Source organism: Halichoerus grypus, chromosome 2 (assembly GCF_964656455.1).
Source record: "Halichoerus grypus chromosome 2, mHalGry1.hap1.1, whole genome shotgun sequence".
Classification (NCBI taxonomy): Eukaryota; Metazoa; Chordata; class Mammalia; order Carnivora; family Phocidae; genus Halichoerus; species Halichoerus grypus.
The window spans coordinates 128,434,503-128,458,203 of record NC_135713.1 but is presented as its reverse complement, the minus strand read 5'-3'; the positions used below and the strand labels follow the sequence as shown (position 1 = coordinate 128,458,203).

General features: G+C 40.0%; 1 protein-coding gene and 1 long non-coding RNA gene across 2 annotated transcripts in view; one reads left to right on the top strand and one right to left on the bottom strand.

The window, feature by feature from the left end:
* Positions 1-7,982, top strand: part of MINAR2 (membrane integral NOTCH2 associated receptor 2) — a 15,888-nt gene extending 7,906 nt beyond the window's left edge. The window contains exons 2-3 of the mRNA XM_036105524.2: positions 4,284-4,505; positions 7,803-7,982. Of these exons, the coding sequence (XP_035961417.1) occupies positions 4,284-4,505; positions 7,803-7,982 (402 nt within the window). The remainder of the gene's footprint in view (positions 1-4,283; positions 4,506-7,802) is intronic.
* Positions 4,045-23,701, bottom strand: LOC144380987 (uncharacterized). The gene is made up of 3 exons (XR_013445374.1): positions 23,453-23,701; positions 22,924-23,090; positions 4,045-4,276 (listed from the first exon to the last, which is right to left on the bottom strand). It is a non-coding gene; the product is annotated as an uncharacterized LOC144380987 (long non-coding RNA).

The following is a 23,701-nucleotide window of genomic DNA, read 5'->3' as shown; positions in this document are numbered from 1 at the left end:
CAGAATTTAGGAAGCTATTTATTAATGTAATCTTACTTGACCTGACTGAGTACTTGCAATCAATTTTATATGTCAGTAAACACACCTAAAGTTCTTTGAAGGCATAACTCTCAAATAGGCTTTAATGTCTTGCTTTTCTGCCTCCGTTTCTGTATTTTTAGAGTCAGTGACAACCACAGAGAGGCTCTCAGGAATAAGAGTTATGAAAGCATAGCCTAACAGCATCTTTATCTTGAATCACTTTATTCGACTGAGAAATTTCAATAGGCATATTTTGCTCAATGCTTTTTTTTTTTTAAATAATTCTGTGTCTTAGTGTTGGGTTCTACAAACAGATTTCAACAGTAAGATAGAAGGCATCAAATTTCTAGGTCCTCTCTACTCTCTTTCATTTCTTCTTTCCAACTGTCCCACTCTTTCTCTCATCTCATCTCCTTCTTGTATCACATTAGTGCTCTGATTATTTACAAATATCTCTCCTAAAGCTATAGGTGATTGGATTCCCAATTATGACAGATGACATTTATGCCAATTTTTTTTCCTATAAGATATGAATAACCATCATTCCGGCTGCTGATGTTTTTTTCATCCCTTTCCACTTCTTGGCTCCTAAGCCCATGCCACATGTTTGTGGAATTTTAAGATATACTACTTTCTGTATTAGGGAGGATAGGGTAGGCTATACTGTGATGGCAGATATCCCCACAAAATATCACTAATTAAAAATTAAAGATTTTTTTTTTTTACGATCCATTTACATATTAGAGAGAGAGAGCGAGTGTGCGTGCAGGGGGAGGGGCAGAGGGAGAGAGAAAATCCTGAAGCACACTCCCTGCTGAGCTCGCAGTCCGATGCAGGGCTCAATCCCAGGACCCCGAGTTCATGACCTGAGCTGAAATCAAGAGTCAGATGCTTAACTGACTGAGCCACTGGGCACTCCAGAAATAAAAGAATTTTCTTGCTCATGAAAAGTCTGAGGAAGGACAAATGGATTTTAGCGGCGGCTCTTTTCCAAGAAATAACTCACAGCCTCAAGTTCTTTCATCCTGTAATTCTGCCATCACAGAACCCTTGCTTCATAGTGACACAAAAATGGAAATGAGGAAAGTGAATCAAAAATATTGTGGGAGATTTCAGGGACCAGGTTCAACGGTGGTTTCTGTTACTTTTATCCATACATCATCAACTAGGAAAGAGCTGGCCCCATTGTAACTTCAAGCCAGACTGGGAAAGACAGTCATCCTTTATGCTCAGGAAGGGAGAATAAAATTCGTAAGCATTTAACCAGTCACCACAATACATAGTTCTCATTTCTCTCTACTTGCCAGTATATCTTTTCACATTATTTCACTCTCATTCTTTGAGTCCTTATATTTTAGGTATTCCTCTTGTAAATATTACATCATTTAATTTTAAAAATCTGATCTGACGATCTCTGTCATTAAAATTGAAGGTTTAGTCTTTTACATTTAACATGATGATTTCTAAAATTTTTCTGTTTTCCTCAAGTTCCCCCTATTCTTTGTTTCAGTTTTATTGTCTTAAGATCAAGTTTCCTTTATCTTTTTTCTACTGCTCTACTGATTTAGAAGCTATATATTCTTTCTCTATTTTTCATAATATTTCTATGCTCTCACTGACATGATTTCTTAAAATGTTATAATCAAAAATATCTGTGTTAAATTTTACAGTCCAGTGATTTAATTGTCGCTATTTAAAAACTCACAAATTAGTAATTATTATCTCTATTTTACCATAAAATCAATACTTGCTTAGATATAAATACTTAGCAATTTTCTTTCTTTTTTCCTTTTTTTTTTTTTTTTTTTGCTCAGCATTTCTTTTTGCATCTTAATCTTTACTTTTATTATCAAGTTTCTTCCTGAAGTACGTTTTTTTAGAGGTTCTTTCTTTATTGGCCTATTAATTCTGTAGTCTAACTTTTTGTTTGTCTAAACATGTATTCTATTTCACTCTTTTTACTGTATGATAGTTTACTTATATCTAAATGGTGTAAATAATGGCTAAAATGTATAAAAGATAAATGGACAAAGTAATGGTGAATACAGAAAAGTCTAGGTAAGCTTTGAAGTGTTACATTCCTTAAATATTTTAAAATACGAATTATTTTAGCATTTATATGACTAAAATAATAGAATTACTATTGAGTTTTCCTTTGGTAAATGTAATCTATCCAGAATGTGATATCAAGAACTAGAATCAAATACATGCTTTTTTTTCTTTCTTAAGGTATTTGAAAAAAACTACCAAAATATAAATGAACCTCAACCATAATTAGTATTTCTTATCCTGCCATCAAATTCTTAGCAAAGATATTCTGTTAATTTTCTCTTCACATGCCCTTTAGACATGAAATTGTCATGCAACACAAAAAATAAATGGCATCATATATTAGGATAAATCTCAGACTTTCAAGAATGTGGTTTAGAATTAAGGGCTTGAATGTTCTTTTCAGACTATAGCTCTGAGTTAATAATTATTAAAATTATTTTGTTATCTTATACCTATTAGTTTTTCAAGGCCTTTATACATTGTAATAGAGTCTGTTATTTTTTCCTACCCCCCAAAACTGTATTTTCCTCATTTATAGAGCTTTCTTATTTAAGAAGTTCAAGGAATAGTCAAGCAGGCAAGAAAACTGATAAAGCAAATTTGTCAATGTCTGAAGAATTATCCCTCTCAAGGATGATCAAAGATGTCTAGCCTTGGAAAAAAAACCTTGAGTCAGAATTATGCTAAGCTGAAATGATCTAAATTTCATATCAAATTGTTTTTTCTCAATTCAGAAACATTTTTATGAGGCCATCCATCTTAAAGACAAATGCTAAGTCAAGATGATGTATTATTTCATTGCAAATTTCAGTATTGAAGAATATAAATTGATTTTGAGCAGACCAACAACCTAATAAATTCAGAGAAGATCTCCAACTTGACCTCTAAGTATGTAAAAAATGTACGGGTTAAGAAAATTAGGGAAACCTAAGACCAAAGAGAATGTGAATGGTTTTAGCTAGATGATTTTTTTTTGCTTATCAGCCATTTCAGAAGGAAACTGTATGTAATATTATTAGTTCGCAACCTAGCTTACACAAATACATATTTAATGTGACCTATATACCACAACATATGCCGACATGCTGAGGAAACCAGTGTCTTGATGATCATAAATATGACTCAGAGGAATCTTAATTGCTATTGAACCTTCTCTGTTTAGGAAGCCTGAAATATATGAAACACATGTATTGAAAAATTGCTGTAAATACATGAAATGTGTCGCCAGTTTTTAAGGGTTAAACCTAAGTTTTCTGAAAATTAACTTATGTAGAATTCATCTCCCTTGACGCCCCATAATTGAGGCATTGATCTATAAGCTTTTTGTTTCTTCTTAATTTTATTCGGCCAATGAACAAATTTTAAAGCTAAATTTTTCTACCTCCATAGTAATTTTATAGTCATAAGAAAAAAAAAAAGCAAAGTAAAACCCTGAAGGTCAAATCAGACACAGGAAAAACACAACTACCCTAAGCTGCTAAATTTGGGATACTGGTTGTCCTTGGGCAGGGAGAGGACAAGGGTTATGGAAGGGAAGAGGAGGTATGCTGGTAATGCTCTGTTTCTTATTGAGCTATACATTTATGATATGTGTCTTTTCTATATGTATATTTTGCTTCAATAAAAAAAAAGATTTTAAAAATCTGATAGTCCATATTAGAGCCATCTAATAGCCAGCTGGTGTGTAGACATGTAGAGGAGTACGATGCTATTCTGTCCTCCAAGCTGTCTGAAATAGGAGTCTCAAGAGAGTTTTTGTGAAAGCCAAGGCATATCTATAAAATGCCTTTTACTCTTGACTTTGCTGGATTAATACAGCAATGCTAAATATTATTTTTATCAGTCATGGAATGCACAAATAGAAGTAAAATGTCATTAAATCTCAATGCAAGTGAGCTGGAAAAACACTGGCTTTGTTCGGAATTCTGCTATTTGAATTAAAGAACAATGTTCTTTCTCTGTGGTTATAAAAGAGCATTTTAATGAATGATCACTGAAGCTGAACAAGATCACACACAAAGAAAAAAACTTAATTAGTGGCGGGATTCTAGGTCAGACTAGATCCTAGAATCCTCTCCTCATTCATTGTCCTAATCTGTTGGGTTTCCAGGCAGAATCAGCAGATTTTCAGGGGCCATTATTCCACGTTTCATCCTCTGCCACCCGTGACCCATTGGTAAGAGAAGCCTTGTCCCTGTGTCTCCTAACAGAGAGAAAAGAAGACCATTACCGATCAGCGAATGAGACTGTCTGGTGCAGAGAGTGCTGTGGATCATCCCCCACCATCCCTGTCATCAGTTCTGAAGAATAACCCACTCTATGGTGACCTAAGTTTGGAGGAAGCTATGGAAGAAAGGAAAAAGCATCCCTCGTGGACCGTTGAGGAGTATGACAGGCATTCCCTGCACACAAACCTTTCTGGGCATCTGAAGGTACTCAAAGCAAAGAATCACCTCCTTGAATTGATGAAGATCAGTCAAATATTCCTTTAAAAAAAATGGGTATTAAGGTGACAAGCACTCTTCACTAGACCCAGATCATTAGACTTCAGGTCATGTGGGCTCCTGGCATCCCTTTCTTGCTCCCAGGCAGCATGTGTTTATGGATTTGTTCTGACTTTTACTATGTCAGCAGTTACCGACACCTGTTTGGTGTAGAGGGAAAGAAAGAATGTGACACAGAAAGGTTGACCTAGAAGGTAAAGTGTTTTTGAAAATTAATTTGCCAGATGACGTATGTTTTCCCCTAGTTTTGTGACCATTTATTTCATGAAGACTGAAGAACTCCCTCATCTACATTGATTCAAAACTATTTATTCAATGCTCTGTCTTAGGCACGGGGCAAAGAAGTTCTCATTAAGGGTCATCTTATTCCAAGCCCACTCAGTGATTTAAGATTGCAGATTTACATTTTGGACATTTTCCTGTGTCTCAGTAACAAAACAAAACAAAAACATTTCAACACAGGAAAAGTATGCAATGAACTCATTCACCCAGCTTAAAACCAACTTCAGTTTTTCTTTGTTTTCTTTTTTTCCCCCTGGTGTCATCTATCACATAGAAGATCTAGAAATACCTGCAAAGCAAGGAGAGTGGCCCTCTGTTTTCTGAGTGGACTGGATTCCTCCCCTTGCCTCTGCCTGCCCTACGGTGAGGGAGGCGTGACTTTTTCCACATACACTTCATTTAAGAAGGTGTATCTGCTCTGATCCCCATACCTTAAGCACCTGAAGATTTTTTTCTGTTGCAAAGGGGACAATATTGTGTCCCCTTAAAATCTTACACTTTGAAAAACCTCAAATGTGCACTCTTGAAATATCTTCTTGTCCAGAGTCTTTGAGTTTTTTAATCTCTTAGTAGATTTAATGTATCTCCTTCTTAATGTAGCCTCTTTTCCAGAGAAGTTTCCATAACAGACGTTCCCCCATAGCAACAGTAATCTTGTGGGGGGGTTTTGTTTGTTTGTTTGTTTGTTTTTAATCAAGAGTCTGAAGATCAGGTCCTCTAAGAAGTTAGTTTTTTTTTTTTATTAAGTTTTTATTTTAATTCCACTGTAGTTAAAATGCAGTGTTATATTAGTTTCAGGTGCTCAATATAGTGACTCAACAGTTCACCCAGGGATCATCACGAAAAGTGCACTCCTTAATCCCCATCCTCTGCTTCACCCATCCCCCTACCCTCTTCCCTCTGGTAACCACCAGTTTGTTCTCTATAGTTAAGAGTCTGTTTCTTGGCTTCTCTCTCTCTCTCCTTCTCTCTCTCTTTCCTTTGCTCATTTGCTTTGTTTCTTAAATACCACATGAGTGGAATCATATGGTATTTGTCTTTCTCTGACTTAGTTTGCTTAGCATTATACTGTCTAGCTCCATCCATGTTGCTGCACATGGCAAGATTTCATTCCTTTTATCCATTCATCTTTTGATGGACACTTCGGCTGCTTAAAAAGTCACTTGCTACAATTAGGAAAGTATGTATTGTGTTATTTCACAAACATTTCTTGACTGAGTGCCAGAGGCTCTTCTCTGCTCTTTAGTGTTTACCTGAATGGCAAAAGGATATGAAGATGAGTATTGCTGTCCCTGCATCTAAAAGTTCATCTAACTGATCAGAGTAATAAAACCATAATTATAGAACAAAATAAAGGAAGAGGATCATGTAATAATAGTAGAAAGGGCTATGCAGATTCGAAAGGAAGACAAAATCACACTGGATTATAAAAAGGCTTCATGAAAAAGTTAATTTATGCTGGGCTTGAAGAATGCATAGAATTCCAAAAGATATGGATGGTTTGCATGAGCGGGGAGGCTCTTCTGTCCAGAGTAGCAAGAAAAAAGGCACAAATACCAAAAAGTGAGAGAGAGAGAGATTGGCAGAACAATAAGTAGTCCAGTTTTGCTGACACTACAATTTAAGTAATAGAATAATGGGAAAATGAGGCTCGAAAACACTTTAAAAAGTGTTTGAATGTAAGGCTAAGGAGATTGAACATCGTTGGCAACGAGGAATATTCCTGTTGGCAAATTCTGTGAGCTATGTTTAGGAAGATCAAATATAAATATGATGAGTACATTGCTTCACTGAACCCGGGGTCTGTCTTCTCCCCACCCATCCTCCACACATACAGTTTACCTCAAAGCTGTTCTTTAGCATTCTTTTGAGGGATGCTTCTTTAGCACTCTTTTGAGGGATACTTCTGAAAGTCATGACTTTCTTTTTCATTAGAATTTCTTTCTATACTTCGTTCATTCAACTTCTTTCATCACCATCCCAGTGCATCTCATAACTAACAGAGCCCCTAACTTATTTTCTGAAATCTTTTCACCTCTTACGGGCTATAAAAGCTCCAAGTGCCTTGGGTCAATACCATTTTTCTAAATTACTAAGAATTTTATAAGTAAGGAAGGAGAAAAGAAGCCCCATATGCAGTTACCAGGGCTAATGAGGAGCAGAATGTAAGAGGAGTCCAGAATTATGGAAGTTCTTCCTGAGGATTGTAGGCATTAGACTTGCCTTTGATTAGAACACAAAGTAAATGAACGATACAAGTCAAGTACACAGGGATTGCAAGATTATCCTTCTTCAGAGCTCATCCAAATTTTATTTTACTATTTTAGCTTTTCTAAGACCAGGAAGTTGATACTGCAGCAATGTGGTGGAGGAATTGTATTGCTATCAGCAGCACCTGCCCAGCTCCCTACGTGTGTGCCCGCTCGGCTCCCAGCAGGGCGCTAAGAAGTCCAAAGCTAATTCACTGACCTCTGAAGCTGACTTAAAGTCCACTGAGACGAGAGAGGCAGAGAGGGGGCGGGCAGCTCAGCCGCAAGCCATTGCTGATGAGAAATAATGATGCTCTTCAAAGCCTAGCCTCTCTTGTTTGAGCTGTGACACTTTTTTTTTTAAAGATTTTATTTATTTATTTTTGACAGAGAGACACAGCGAGAGAGGGAACACAAGCAATGGGAGAGGGAGAAGCAGGCTTCCCGCTGAGCAGGGAGCCCGAAGTGGGGCTGGATCCCAGGACCCTGGGATCATGACACAAGCTGAAGGCAGATGCTTAACGACTGAGCCACCCGGGTGCCCCGAGCTGTGACACTTTTAAGCCTCACTAGGGACAGTGTAGATATCAACCTTCAATACCTCTCACAGTGTCTTGTTCTGCGGTGTCAGTAAGTCTGTAACACTGGTTACTGATTGATCCTATTCTTCTGTGTAATTTTTTTTTCTTTTTAGGAAAATCCTAATGACCTACGGTTTTGGTTGGGAGACATGTACACGCCCGGTTTTGATACCTTATTGAAAAAGGAAGAGGAACAAGAGAAACATTCAAAATACCGTCGCATAGGTCTGATTTTGCTCCTTGTTGCCTGTGTCTTGGTTTTCATAGTGACTGTTAGCACATTTTTCACCTGAAGAAACTGCCGCAGATAGAGCCACTTGAAATTTCTTTAAAAAATCTTTCTAAATAAACATTTGCAGAAAAAAACATGCTCAGGGGTCTGAATGTACTGTGGAATGTCCAGCTAAGTGTCATTGTCTTGTAGAATGCAAATGTTCCCTGAGCTATGCCGGCTTTCTCTGCTTTGTTCTAGAAGCCTTGGTAGGAATTCCAGAGTGATCTTTGTCCTCCGGGAAGCAGGAATTCCTGGGATCAAAACCACAGAAAAGCCGCTATACACAACCCAATCGAAACACTTAGGATAGAGAACAAAACAGCACCAATAATTGTCAGCAGGCTTGTCTTACCTCCTTGCCAACTACCCTCCCCACCGCCCCGTCATCCCTAAGAAAGTTGAGCAAAGCATTTTTTGGCTGCCCCAGGTGTGCAAGATGAAAACTCGTTGTGCTGCCTGTTGGATTGAATTCATGCTGTTTTATCTGCTTTTATTCCTGTTTAAGCTGGGAAAGGGGTGGGGGGGGGGCTTTATTCAAACCTATTCTCATTTTCTCAGGATTGCTTTATAAATGCCTCCGTTTGATGTAGCAATTTCAGTAGACCTAAACTGGAACGGGCCCTACTTCTATAATTAATTACATTTAGAGCCAACTGGGCTGACTGATGGATCCACATTGACCAGCGTGAGCCCTGGTGGCTCTCAGGAAGTATGTATCACCAGCCATGGCCTCAGAGGAAGGCCCTAGAAAAGCAGAGGAAATACAGCTAAGGGAATAGGTCTGAATCCTAGCTGTGCCTTTTGCTAACTGTTCGACCCTGGGCAAGTTATTCTGAGAAAGGACAGACTCAGCTCCCCGGTAGGGCTCGTCTAAAGACTAAACAAGAGACAGGTAAGAACAACACCGGGCTCCTAATTAGGAGATGCCTAGTTAAGGACGGTTCTTACTACGAATATGGGCTAAGGTTATTGGCACCTCGAGGCTACCTGCATTGCCCGCAGATAGCTGGGGACGTGATGCTGGTCACAGATGGGGAATCAAGTCCCCTGCCTTCTCTTTGTCCTAGAACACCAGACCCTAAGTCCCTCATCCCTGCTCCTTTCTGTTCTTTCAGGACTCCCCCACCCCCCAGACAGTTTAGTGCATAAAGCAGAAAAGGGACTTTCTCCTCTTCCCAGGAATCAGCCTTTGGGATTACCACACCATTCTACTGTATCTTAAAGATACTTGAAATAAAGAACATTGTCTTAGCCATATTTGTAGTGCTTAACTTCTTCTTCCTCCTCTCCTCTATAATAGGTTCTAGCCCAATTTAGAACTGAATTAAGGAGAGACAAAGGTCCTGGGGACTCCCGAGGGCAGGCCCACTCACTGTGGATGCCTGGCAGACAACCGCTCGGTCTTAACTCTGTTTTCAAAGCTTGACTGCCCAGTGTTTGCCTCTAAGGGAGCCAAACTATGTTCAGGTGGTGTGGAAAGCATTTGTGCCGCACTAGGTTACAACCAGCTGTCTGGGGCCGCACAGAGGTAAGGCTCCGAAAGGGCACTCAGCAGGGATAACCACAGGAGAAGTGTGCCAGGCTGCCCCCCTCAACTTCTGGCGCCCTGCTCCCCGCATCTCGTTACCTTTCTCTTCTGTCCAGTCAAGCACCTGGTACCCCCTGATCTCTCCAGCCCTCCTCTGCTCTCTTCCGTGATGCTAGCCTTCCTCTATGTTTCAGCATGAATGTGTTTATTACTTTGCTCTTGCTCCCAAACCAATCTTCACTTTAGCCTTCAGTGTAACTGTAGAATCAAAATATATTATTATCCCTCATTGGATTGATGTTATGCATCTACACGAAAGGGAAAGTCATAAGCTGAGTGAATACATCCTTGTGTGCACTCAAAATCATACTGTGAAAGCCGTTCCAACCTTTCCTTCAGTATGGGTTTTGAAAATGGCTCTAGCAAAAAACGCACAATAAGGTCATGGAAAATACAGAGGTGATGGCCCTAAGCAGGCTTACGTTCAAATCTGGGCTTTTGAAAAAAGCTCTGATCCAGAGTCAGTGAATCAATGTTTTTAAAGCATTTAAATACAATCCTTGGCACGTAATAGGTAGTCAATAAATAATAACTATTATTATCTTCAAAAAAGTGCCTCGTTTAGGCACTTACTTTTTTCTAAATTGGAGTAAGCAAGTGTGGGCTCCACTAATTCTTCAGTAATCATGGTTCCAAAGGGTATTCTTTCCCAGGCTCTTTCAAAGGTGCTCCCCCACCAAAAGTTTCATTCTGTTGCTTTGTTTTGTTGTGTTGTGTTGCGTTTTCGGATATTAGGTTAGTGTGTGGGAAGCCTAAAAGCAAATAGTCTGGTAATTTTCTAGAGAAAAACATTCGAAGTGTGGATACTGTTTTAAAGTGCTGCTCGCAGATTTAAGAGAATTGAAATTGTTCTTTACATAACCCGTTAACGGCTATTCCAATTATGTTCATGTTGCTGCCACCTAGTGGAGAGTTCAGTGGGTGGAAAACAAAGAAAAAGCGCCCTTGGCGGCTCCATTTATACAGAGTGCGCTCCTGCCACCTGGTGGTGGAATTTACGGCCGGCCGTCAGCCCCTGAAAATGCATTTTACCCGAGACGTGTTTCAGCGGAGGGGCTAAGCCGGACGCTGTGATGACCCGGAGTGCGGTCCCGTGGCCAGGAGCCCCCGCCTCCCCTCGGCAACCACTGGTTTTGAGTCCCGCGCATCTTGCCAGAAAAGCCATATGGCTGCCCTGGAGTCATTCTCCCGAAGGCAGAGCTGGGACCCTAAGCAATTCTTAGAGATTGCTCCATTCCCAACCTCCAACTGGTTAAAAATTGAGGAATATTAAATCATCTACCGTAGTGTCAGCTATGGTACGGTCAGAATTTCTCCATTTTTAGCTCTCTGGGCCTTTAAATATTTTTTAATTCCCCTTTTCCCTATACCTGTTGTCTATTAACAGTTTTTAAATTCTCCCCTCATAAAACCGAAGAGGTAGTTTTATCAGATATGAAAAAGAATTTTAAAACCGTAATTAGAGAGGGCCATTAAATCTGGAGCTCTCTGGATTTCTACTTACACACTCACTGCGTCTCACAGACTGTAGAGGAAAGGTAACTTTTTTGGTTCCTTCCAAAAAATCACTTAGTCCAGGCTCTTGCCCAACTTGGGGTGAGAATATTCAACCGAAGTGGGCAATTTCAGAACCTGAACACAGCTTTCTGCCAGGGCGGTCGTTCTGCTCTCCTTTTATGAACACCATGACTCACCGACCTGATCAAATTTCCTTCTTTGTGCGGCCTGCTGGAAAAATTCAGGAGCAAACCGGGCCCTCTCTTCTTAGGAAGTGGGCAGGACTTCCTCGTGTACTGTCCTGATTCATGGCTCTACCTCAGAATCTCTCCTTTGCCTCATCTTCCTCTTGGCCTCAAATATGTGGTATCTCCTGGTGCTCTTATTTTTTCCTCAATGCCTTAGACCTACTGGAAAGATACAGAGTAGGTAGAGAATTCTGTGTGGGTTTATTATATGTATATAAAAACCAAAGATGAAAGGCTCTTTCAAGAGAAAAATTTGAAATTAAAAATATATTTTAAGGGGCGCCTGGGTGGCTCAGTCGTTAAGCGTCGGCCTTCGGCTCAGGTCATGATCCCAGGGTCCTGGGATCGAGCCCCGCATCGGGCTCCCTGCTCAGTGGGAAGCCTGCTTCTCCCTCTCCCACTCCCCCTGCTTGTGTTCCCTCTCTCGCTGTGTCTCTCTCTGTCAAATAAATAAAATCTTTAAAAAATATATATATATATATTTTTTAATTAGGAAATTGGTGGTTTTGGTATAAAATGTTCCCTGATGAGGTTTCTTTGGCCAAAAGAAATGAGATTCAACACTCCCACAGTTTTACTGACACTATACTTACTGTTCTCAAGTTCCTGACAAAGAAAGAAGGCATTCTTCTGATGCTAATTAAACTTGTTAACTTGTTTCCGATTATGAAATAATTGCTACAATCCCTCACACTGGAATTCGCATCAAGGTTGGTGAAACGCTGTTTAGATTCTTAACTGAATAATAAAACAATGGCCAGGCTAGATTCAAAACTTTATCAGTTGGTATAAATGAAATGGCAGTTAGCGAAACTTTCTCAACATGTATATTTTTAAATTTTTTTTTTTTTTTTTTTAAGATTTTATTTATTTGCGAGAGAGAGAATGAGAGACAGAGAGCATGAGAGGGAGGAGGGTCAGAGGGAGAAGCAGACTCCCTGCCGAGCAGGGAGCCCGATGTGGGACTCGATCCCGGGACTCCAGGATCATGACCTGAGCCGAAGGCAGTCGCTTAACCAACTGAGCCACCCAGGCGCCCCTCAACATGTATATTTTTAAAGGTTAAAACATTTACAATCAACATTCAATAGTTAAGAGAATAATGCCACTGTACTTCCTGCCATTGTTTTATGTTTTAATATGATCCCAAGACTTTTTCATGAATTCTAAACTTGGTTCTTAAAAATAGGTTTTTTTTTATTTTTTTCTCAAGTTTTCATTTAAATTCCACTCGATCAACATACAGTGTAATATTAGTTTCAGGTGTGGAATCCAATGATTCAACCCTTCCACGCAACGCCCAGTGCTCATGACAACAAGGTCCCTCCTATTACCCATCACCCTTTGAACCCATCCCCCCACCCCCGCCCACGTCTCCTCTGGTAACCATCAGTTCTCCGGAGGTAAGAGTCTGCTTTGTGGTTTGCCTCTCTCTCTCTCTCTCTCTCTCTCTCTCTCTCGCCTATTATCATCAACACATAAATACACAACTGTAGAGCCATTTTTTGAGTTATTCAGAAAGATTCCCAGTGGATACCAGTAGACAGCAAGTCTCTCCCCCAGCCCCATACCAGCTGCACACACACCTGACCTGTCCATCTGGCCCTCATTTGAGCTGTCTCGGGCCAATAGGAACACAACAGACATAATCATACTTTCTGCGTTTCATAATTTCGAAACCCTTCCACTTCCACAACCTCATTTCATCTCGGCTACGATCTTGGGAGAGAAGCGTAAAACCTGCCTTTGACAAGAGAAGAGACTGAGGCGCAGAGCCGTCAAAAGATGTGTCTGAATAAAAACTGAAGTGAGAGCCTCGATGATCTACACCTGTTCTGGATGTTTTTTTCCAGCCTCGTTTTCAGGTCCTCATAACTGGAATGTGAGTTTGGTATATTCCAGATCTTGATAAAAACAGGAGCAGTTTCTCTCTTCTCCCCTCCACCCACAGTGTGTTCTCGTTCAGCCCCAGTCTCCCAGAGGGAACACAGAAAATGCACAATTCAAATAAGTGCAAACACCATGGTGCTCCCTCCGCCAGGAAAAGCAAACGCCGTAAGCTCGTGCCAGTTTGTCCATTCAGGTTCATGTGGCTTCTCTGTAAGAGAAGAAGTAAACCCTCGACCCCTTGATTAAGAATCTTCATGGATGAATTGCTCTTTCTTAGTAAATAATGTTGGTAGCATGTCTTCCCCTATCACGGTGCTCCAGAGCACGGGATCTGATTTCTCCAACCTCGCCTCGGATCATCCCTAACTCAGCCGTCAGCCCCAAGAAGCCCCAGCTCCTCTGGAGCCCGGACAGGAGCCTGGTTCCATAGGCACTGACTTCAAACCCACTTGGAGGAGAACATAACCTCCGGCAGACCTTCAGGTTCACCTCAGCAGCAGAGGTACCACTGGAATGAATCCCTCCAATGCCCACTCTCCAATCCTGCCAGGTAGGGCACCAAGACACAACATCATGGCAACATCATGTTTTTAACTTATACACGGAGCAGACACTCCTGAGTTTTTAACCAAGGGTGGGGGGGGGGAGGTGCGTAGCAAGGGGGCGAGCAAGTGGAAAGAACTGATGGCTTTTATTTCCCTTATCGCGGAGTTAACTTCTCACCACCAGATGGCAGGTGTGCACCAGGATGGGAAAGTACTTCCCAAACAATTTGAGGACTGTAGTTCTTTGGTGTCAGAACATGGAAATCCTGACAGATGAGGGAACTTGCAAAGAATAGGAGTGATTAATTGTGCTGATGAAGGCCTAGCGTGGGGAGCAGGGCCCTGCCGAGACTGTCGAGTGTGTTCAGTGCAGGAAGGTGACGGTAATTGAGGTCCCATACTGAGAAGTCTTCAGACCAAGCTGTTCAAGCTGAGTGCCCAGAACTCATTAACCAAGTCCTCCATGCGGTCTCTACTCGAATTGTGGGGCACGCTTGTTAAGAAATGCAGAATCCCGGGACAGTTAGATCGGAGTCTTCATGTTTAACAAGCCCCCCGAGTGATTCTTTCTCTTAAGGTTGAGAAAAGATCTTGAAGAGTGTGGGCTCCTTAGCAAACTCTTTCAAAGCTGGGGATTAGGGATGAGGGGGCCCATCATTATCCAGGGTTGTTTTGTGAATGCCGAAACACCCACTCTCGGCTCCCATGAATGCACGGTCCACTTGGTAGCATTTTCCTCTGGGAACAAAAAGGCAGATAGAAGTCATCTCTCTGTCCTGGCCCTATCCCCAGCCTTTTTACTGTCCTAGGGGAATACAAAATTCATGAGCAATGTAACCCTTCATATAGTTAAAAGCCGATCTTTATTCAATACGTACTTGATGTTTAAAACGTGCTGAAATTGGACTGCATTTCAAATGGAATCTTAGAAATGTGTTTTGTGCTGGAAGAAATACTGGGAAAACCTGAGCCATCATGGGTAATGCAATAGTGATTTTCTTGTGTGTCAGCAGGATTGTTGTGTGAGTCAGAGGTTAGCGCTCTTGCCACACACTGTCTTTAAAGCTGGTTTCTGAGATACAAAATGAATCCATCTGATGCCAGATTTGTGTAACTGGTTTAAAATCTACAGCCAAGGGCTTGAGTGAGGAGCAAAGGAGCTACTTATCTGCCTCCGGAAAAAATAGTCTTGGGGAAAATTCAGTTTAAGGAGACATTTATCAGGATTACTAATTCAGTCTCAATCAAATTCAAATTTTGACTCTGAGTTTCCTACACCCTCTTCTGGAGGGGGTACAGGTCTGGGAAGGAGAAGTCCATCCGGATAATCATGCACACACCCATGGCAGCGAGAGTGGCATTCCTTTTCCTTTCATTATCCCATGGCATCAGTGCTCTGTGGAGCTGACTCCTGCAGGTGACACCGTGGTCACCCATATGGTGTGCTGGGCTCGCCAGGCATCAGCTCCCTTCTCAAGGTCCCCCTGTGTCACTGTAATGCACATCTCCTCAATCTGTGACTTTCTGTTAGTCAAGTGGCCTCTTAAGATGGTCATCAGCTCACTCTCCAAGCTCATTTTCACAGCTTACCCTGGAGCCATGGGATGAGTATGGACTGCTTCAGTGCTCTTCCCAAGCCACAGGGAATGCCAGGGAGAACTGAGATCTTGTCTAAATATACCATTTATTCATCTCTCCTCTTTCCCCAGAACTCACTGTATGGGGTGCATCTCTGAGGTTTCTGCTCTCAAACTACATCCAAGAAATAGCAAATTTGTTTCATCTCTCAGAAACCCCATATTTTTCAAGGTAACCACTTACATTACCTTCCTTTCTCTTCTTCACCCACCCTTGGGAAGAAATGAGAATCTCCATTCCTCCCTCCATCTAAAACGATATTCCTCCAGAACTTGAACTTTTTATCATTCCAAGACAGGAAGAAAATCACTTTGATCAGGTAAACCTCTTTTGAGTCTGTCCTGCTTTGTGATAAGAGCAGCATCTTTGAATGATACGATGTAGACTATGGTCCCTGCCCTCCATGGAAGGCTACTTCACCTCTGCCAGTGAGGTTTGAGATAGAAATCAGTCGAGAAGATGACAGCAGATGTGCTAGGGAAAGAGAAAGGAATTAGTATCAATATTTGGTTAGTCCTTCCCATTTCATCTTGCCACCTGTGTGTGTGCCCATGGAGGGTGAATCATGACATCATCTTAACCTCCTTTATCTATTTCAATACATTTTCCTCCCTGAACCTATCCACGAGGAGATGATTAATGTTACCCCCTTCATCCAGACAGTCAGAGATTTCTGGGATCTCCCTAGAAGGGCAAGAACTTTTGTGGGAAACGCTGAGTAAAATGTATTTGACAAGAGTCAAAAGGATAGCCATGAAGAAAAGATCAGCTGTGGCCAAGGGTTGGGTGGTTTGAGTGTGTAACTACAAAGGGGCAGCCTGAAGGAGTGTTTTGGGGGGAAATGGAACTGCTCTGTGTCCTAATTCTGGTGGCTAATACACGGATCTATATATGTATTACCACTTTAAAAACTATACACCAGAAATATCAGTTTTACTGTATTCTATCTATCTATCATCTATCTAACTACCTATCTATCCTTGAATGGTAAATGAAAACTTATTCTCAGAAAGTTCTACGTCAGAGAGCTTCTCTGGGTAGGCTTAAATGAGCTGCCTTTCAAAAAGAAGGTGAAAGTTGTGATTATTTTAGAGTTCTGTGTAGTGTTTGTTTCCTGAGATAGCTTGGTTCCACCACCTGCAAATGCATTCGTAAAGCAAATATTCCAGTGCATTTTTGTAAATTCTATAAAATATTGACAAATGCGATATCACCATGTCTAACTTATAGCCTCATTAATCTTTTCATTATTGTACACATTTAATATTTTGGGAACTCTTTCAATTTCATTCAGTATTTTAAAATAATATTGTTTTCACTATCTTACCCAAAATTATGCTCTAAAATTGCATCCCGTTGTATTCGGTGTATGTGTTTGTTGCGTCAAGTAAATCAAAGAACGTACCTGAAAGGGCATCAACCTGTTTTGCCCAGGAGGCTTGTTTGTTAATATCTTGCATTTGCTACAGTACCGGAAGTGTTGGTTGCATTTGCTACAGTGCCGGAAGTGTTGATTGCATTTGCTACAGTACCGGAAGTGTTGGTTGCATTTGCTACAGTACCGGAAGTGTTGGTTGCATTTGCTACAGTACCGGAAGTGTTGATTGCATTTGCTACAGTACCGGAAGTGTTGATTGCATTTGCTACAGTACCGGAAGTGTTGGTTGCATTTGCTACAGTACCGGAAGTGTTGATCCAGGTACAGCAGGAGGCATTTGCTTTGGCAGAGACGCCTCCTTGTTCGGCCAATAAGGAATTGAAAGCAATTACCGAGCAAGAATTAGGTAATTCTATTACCTAAAACCCACCTTAGCAAGAAAGGCTAGGGACTTTTGGGGTGCAGCTGTGGCCTTAGCAGCAGATTCAGCAATCACGGCCGGAGTTAAGAAGCACTGTCATCACATGCCTTAACACAGACAAAAAGCAAGTCGTGAGGGTGGCTCCGTCCCTTGAGTGTCCAACTCTTGGTTTCAGCTCAGGTTGTGAATTCAGGGTTATGAGATCGAGCCCCGTGCCCCACCCCTCCACCTCCTCGGGCTCTGCGCTCAGCAGGGACTCTGCTTGAAGATTCTCTCCATCTGCTCCCTCCCCCAACTCATGCATTCTGTCTCTCTAAAATAAATAAATAAATCTTTCAAAAAAAAAAAAAAAAGGAAGTAGTGAAAAAGCAAACGGAATAAAGGTTTCATACCGGAGATGAAGACTGTAATCTGTGAGCTATACACCTCAAGATCCTATCTGCTTCTGGGGAGGAACTTCCCTAGTCAATTTTTTTCCAGTTGTATTGAGAAATAATTAACAGGCATCACGATGTAAATTTAAGGCATACAGCATGACGGTTTGATTTCCATCTATTGCAAAATGATGACCACAATAGGTTGGGCTAACATCCATTTTCTCATATAGATGTATGTCAAATGTCAGTGCTAGCTAGCAGTCATCATGATATCCTACATCCCTAGTACTCATTTACCTTATATAACTGGAAGTCGATACCATTTGACCACCTTCCCCTCTCCCAGACCCTCCACCCCTTGTAACTACAAATCTGATCTACTTTTCTGTACATTTTGTTTAAGATTCCACATGTAAGTGAGTTCGAACAGTATTTGTCTTTCTCTGTCGGAGTTATTTCCCAGTCCCACCAATAGTGCATGAGGCTTCCCTTTTCCCCACATCCACCAGCACTCATTATCTTGTATCTTTTTTATGATGGCCATTAGCAGAGAGAAAAAGCAAGTAGTGAAAAGGCAAAGGGAATAAAGCTTTCATATTGGAAATGAAGATGGCATAACATCTCATTATGGTTTTAATTTGCATTTCCCTAATGACTAGTGATCTTGAGCATCTTCTCATGGGTCTGTTGGCCTTTCATATATCTTCTTTGGAGACACAGCTTCAGGCCTTTTATCCATTTTCAATTGGGTTATTCGTTCTTTTGCTATTGAATTGAATGAGTGCTGTGTATATGTTTGATATTAATCTCTTATCAGATGTATGGCTTGCAAATATTTTTTCCCATTCTGTAGGTGTTTTTTCACTTTGTTGATGGTTTCTTTTGTCATGCAGAAGCCTTTTAGTTTGATGTACTTCCACTTGTTTATTTTTCATTTAGATGCTGTGATTTAGGTATCATATCTAAAAAATCACTACCAAGACCAATGTCAATGAGCTTTTTTCCTGTTTTCTTTTAGTAGTTTTATGGTTTCATGTCTTACATTTAAGTCTTTAACCCATTTTGTCTGTTTTGATGACTGTACCTATATAGTATATCTTGAAATCCAGAAATGTGATATTTTCCGCTTCTTTCTTCTTTCTCGGGATTTATTTGGCTATTTGAGGTATTTTATGGTTCCATATAAATTTTAGGAGTGTGTTTTCTACCTCTGTAAAAAATGTCTTTGGAATCTTGATAGGGATTACATTGAATCTGTAGATGGCTTTTGGTAGTATTGACATTTTAACAATATTAATTCTTCCATGGGATACATTTCCACTCATTTGTGTCTTTAGTTTTTTTCATCAAGTCTTGTAGTTTTAGAATAGAAATCTTTCATCTCCTTAGTTAAATTTATTCCTAAGTATTTTGTTGTTTTAGATGCTATTTCTTTATTTCTTTTTCAGAAAATTTGTTGTTACAAGTGTACTGAGATGCTATTGAATTTATACGTTAATTTTGTATCCTGCAGCTTTACTGAATTCGTTGATTAGATCTAACAGTCTCTTGGTTAAATCTTTAGCATTTGCTATATATAAAATCATGTCATCTGCACATATTGACAATTTTACCTCTGCCTTTCCAATTCTGATTTTTTAGATTTCTTTTTCTTGCCTGAATGCTCTAACTAGGACTTCTAGTACTATGCTGAGTGGGAGTGGTGAGAATGGACACCCTTGTCTTGTTTTTTCAACCTTTCACTATTGAGTATAATTTTAGCTGTGGGCTTGTTTACAGCCTTTATTATGTTGAGATAGGTTCCTTCTATGCTTAATTTGTTGAATTTTTATCGTGAATGGATGTTGAAATTTGTCAAATGCTTTTTCTGTGTCTATTGAGATGATCATATGATTTCTTTCATTCTATTAATGTGATGCATCACATTGATTAATTTGTGTGTGTTGATGATGAAGCCATGGGCTGTGCTCTCTGTTCAAGTGCCACTGTACATAGGGCTGCTGAATGGGCTATGTGGCATCCAGTGTGCTTTGGTTTGGTTCCCTGGTCAGATAGGCTGAAGGCTGTATTCAGCGATGAGGGAGGAGATTCCCTGCCCAGATACAGAAGGAGAAGCAGCTTTAAAGCTGGTAAAGCTCTTTACTCTCTTAACTTGAGCCGACCCACCAACCTACATCCCAAATTCTGACCAAACAGGGCCACTGAAGACTAGAATCTGATATCCACAAAGATGTGTTATAGTTTTCTACTGAAATGTAATTTTTTACTCTATAATAACCCTCATTTCTATCAAAGATATTGAGAGTAAGACTAATTTGTTTGCAAAATAAGTCTAATCTCATTAAAGTTGGCCTGATTATTTACATAAATAAGTACAGCTAGAGTAGTGATTGACCATATAGGCTCTTTTCAAACCTGCTTTGCAAGAACTGTTAATAAAGAATTTTAGTGTAGTCTTGTAAAGCTTCTCAAGGCTAAGAGACCAAGTCAAAGACTCACCATCAGACCTCACCTGGAATATCTATAGATCTGGGGTTAAATTCTCTCTTTTTCAGGTCCCTAAAATACCTTGAAGTTCCTGGGACTGCCAGGAAGTAACCCTCCTTACTCACTTGGTAAGGCATCAAGGAATCCTGTCAGCAAGGTATCGGGCCAGTTTTCCAAGGGCCTTTTTTATTGTCTCCATAAAGTCAACATTAGTTCCTTAGTCTGTCTGGTTATACTGATTTTATGCTTATTCTCAAATATGACAGTCTAGTTAAAGCCTTAATAATAGACCAATGTTTCCAGTTATGTCCTGTTATAAGGAGAACAGATTCCAATTGAATTTATGCAAAAAACTATCTTGCTAAGAAAATAAGAATGCTCAATAAGTTTCTGAATTCTGGAGAGATTACGCAGGGAGAAAAAGTAAATGTTTCCATTCTGTTTACAAAGGTGTATTTACAAAATTACTTTAAGTCATAGGTAACTTAAGAAAAAAGGAGAAAAAAACTTACCTTAAATCTAGAAAAACAAAACATTAAGGAACCAGGAATGCTTCAAAGAAAAAGTTGTAAAAATAATTATAATCATCATCATCATTTCATTCAATACCTTGTTATTCTTGTTTTGCTTGAATCCAGTTTTTCCATTAGTTCTAGAAATTCTTAACCCAGTTTGGTTCCCTGATCTTAAAGTTATCAGAAACCTGTATTCTAGAGTGGTTGTCAGAGTCTTTTCCATGAATCTCCTGAAGATGAAGCACTTTTGCAAATGTTTCGGAGTAAAATTGTAACTATAAATGACAAAAGGACTCTTAAAAAAATGGCCATGGTTAAAGATCTGCTGAGAGTTCATTTGATAAGGAAAAGCAGTTATTTCCATGATATACAATAATTTCAAATAATAATTGAACAATGAGAGTACTGACAAATTTTTAGAGACTTCAATTTTTGGAATACCTATATTAGTAACATATAACCATATACATGGGCCCTAAGAAGGTGTATTACCACTTCTTGCTTCATAAGGCTTCCCATGGAATTTAACATATCAAATAAACCACAATAGTTTAATATCTCTCCTTTACAAGGTGGAGACAAATTCTTTGAGATGTTTTTTTCAGGGACCCTCTGGGAAATCTCCAAGTTACTTTGAAGTCAAATAGATTCCATTTGGAATTTGATTTGGGGAAGTTGTTAAAACATCAGAAGTTTTGAACATCTGACTAAACAGGATCACACATCATTAGGAAATAATAATTATCGATTTAACCGAAGTGACAATAGAAGATTTTAAAGGCAAATATAGAAGGTTTCAGAGTTTTGGACAAAACTTAGCCCTTTTAATATTGAGAAGGGTAGACTTCCTTAAGTAATGAAAAGCCTGATAAAGACAACATGAAACACAAGAAGTAATTCCAAGACACAAGATCTTGGTTTTCTAGGGAGATTACTTAAATGGTTAAAAAAAAGACAAAAAAAACATCCACAATCTCTTATCAAGAGCAGACCTGTAGTCAAATAACATTTTGTCCTTTTACAGAGAAAAAAAAAAAATTCTAATTTTGTACCAGGGTAGTTTTGATATTAAGACTCATTCTTTCAAAATTGAAATACATTCATTCCTATCTTAACCAGTTTGACCACACATAAAATTCCTTCCCCAAGATTCCTTTTCTACAGCTCTTACCCACTCCTGTTTTTCCACTTGCACGTTCTGGAACGAGCAGTCATTTTACTTTAGGTCAAAATTACTCTCTTTTCTCTCCTTAACAACAACAAAACATGTCCCCCATAACTTTCCTTTTCCAAATATACTTGCAACTTTTTGTAAAACTATTTTCATGTGCACTTGCTTCCTTTTTGCCTCATTACTCCCAGTGGTTTAAAACACACATATTGATTAGCGTTCTTAGAAACTTTCATTTCTAGTGAAATTAGACAAATTAGATCTTCAACTAAGATGGAAATCAAAGATTTTTGCATCCTAGATTGAGAGCTGTTTGTCTTTAGAATGTTTTAGTAAATCCTTCCATAAATAGCTTCAGGATATTTTTCTTTCCCTCTGGGTATATAGTTTCATTTTAACTTAGGGGAGAAGGCCTGAAAAAAAAGGTCCTATCAGGCTCTGAATAGTAGTTTCCAACATGGCCAACTTCCGACCATAGCGCTACTTTAAAAAATAAATCCTTTTGCAGGAACCTGGGTGGCTCAGTCTGTTAAGCGTTTGACTCTTGATTTTGGCTCAGGTCATGATCTCAGGGTCTTGAGATCAAGCTCCATGTTGGGCTTCGCACTCAGTGTGGAGTCTGCTTGAGATTCTCTCCCTCTCCCTCTGCCTTTCCCCCCCTGCTTGCACTCGCTCTCTCTCTCTCTCAAATAAATAAATAAAATCTTTGGAAAAAAATTCTTTTGAATATCTTATCAGGTTTAAGCCTGGACAAACAATAATAATTCCTGGCAGTATTAGAAAATCCCTTGGGTGTGACAGGCATCCCCACAGAGGGTGCAAAAGATACTACCCTCACAATATCCAGAGCCATTCTCAAAAATAACCAAAAGAAACAGAGACTTGGGCAATTCCCCTGAGAGCGAACAATGGTTAGTAGAGCCCTACTAGTAAGTGGGGTGCATCTCACATTTCTGTCCAGCCATACTCCGGAGCCCCCAACCTGAAGATTGAGCTGCCTGCACACACGCCCCAAGCAGGCAGAAAGCCAAGCTAGGTTCTCTGCACACGAGACAAATAAAAAGGCAATAACTGTTTCTGGGAAAGGATCAATAACCAACTGGTACCCAAAAGCAAATTCATGTCATGGTTCAAAGATCTAATTCTTACAAATGTTTTTCCTGACAATTTGAATTTGGAAAGGAAGGAATAAAATGAAATTCTACCTTGCTTTCTCAACCACACACCATGGAGAGAAATCTGGGAGAGCCAGTATAAATTCTTGGTAAAAATTCTTATTTTTTGCTGAGTTCTGTCGGTTTTCACCAGATCCCATCTGCAGGCTCCGGAGTGAGTGGGGTGTCCCAGTGGATTTCATCTTGGTCACCAGAAACTGTAGAGGAAGAAAGATGATTTCTCCTCTACCCTTATAGTGAGTGCTTGGCCAACACCCCTTTTTCTAGAGAGTATCTCATCAATGGATTCGTTTATCTAGGTTAAAATTTCTCCACTGTGGCCACCATAATTCCAGATTACCTTTGGTAAGATTAATTTACCTGTTCAGCATGAAAACAAATTTTTATTTACTGGCGGCTTCACACTGGACCCAGTCCAGGTTAAAGCAGACCCAGTCCAGCTCTGAACCCAGTCCAAATCCGGCTGCTTTCAGACCCAGTCCAGAAAAAGAAATGCTCAAATAAAGTCTGAAACCTCATAAGGCAAATGCTGTGGAGCTAGGATCTGAGAGGGGCTTACCCAGGACCTCGGGAGGCGGTGAGAGAGCAGAACGCTTAAGGAGCTCGACAAGCACCTGTGTCAGGCTGCCCCTTGCTCCTGGGGCTGTCTGTGGTCTCCTTTGGTTTCCTCTTCTGATGCCAGAACTGTTAAAGATCAATGGAGGCATATTAAAAATTTTAAGAGTTTATTTGAACAAATATCGATTTGAATTAGGCAGGGCCAAACCGGAAGTGGTTAGGGACATTCTGTGGACGGGAACTAGGGGAA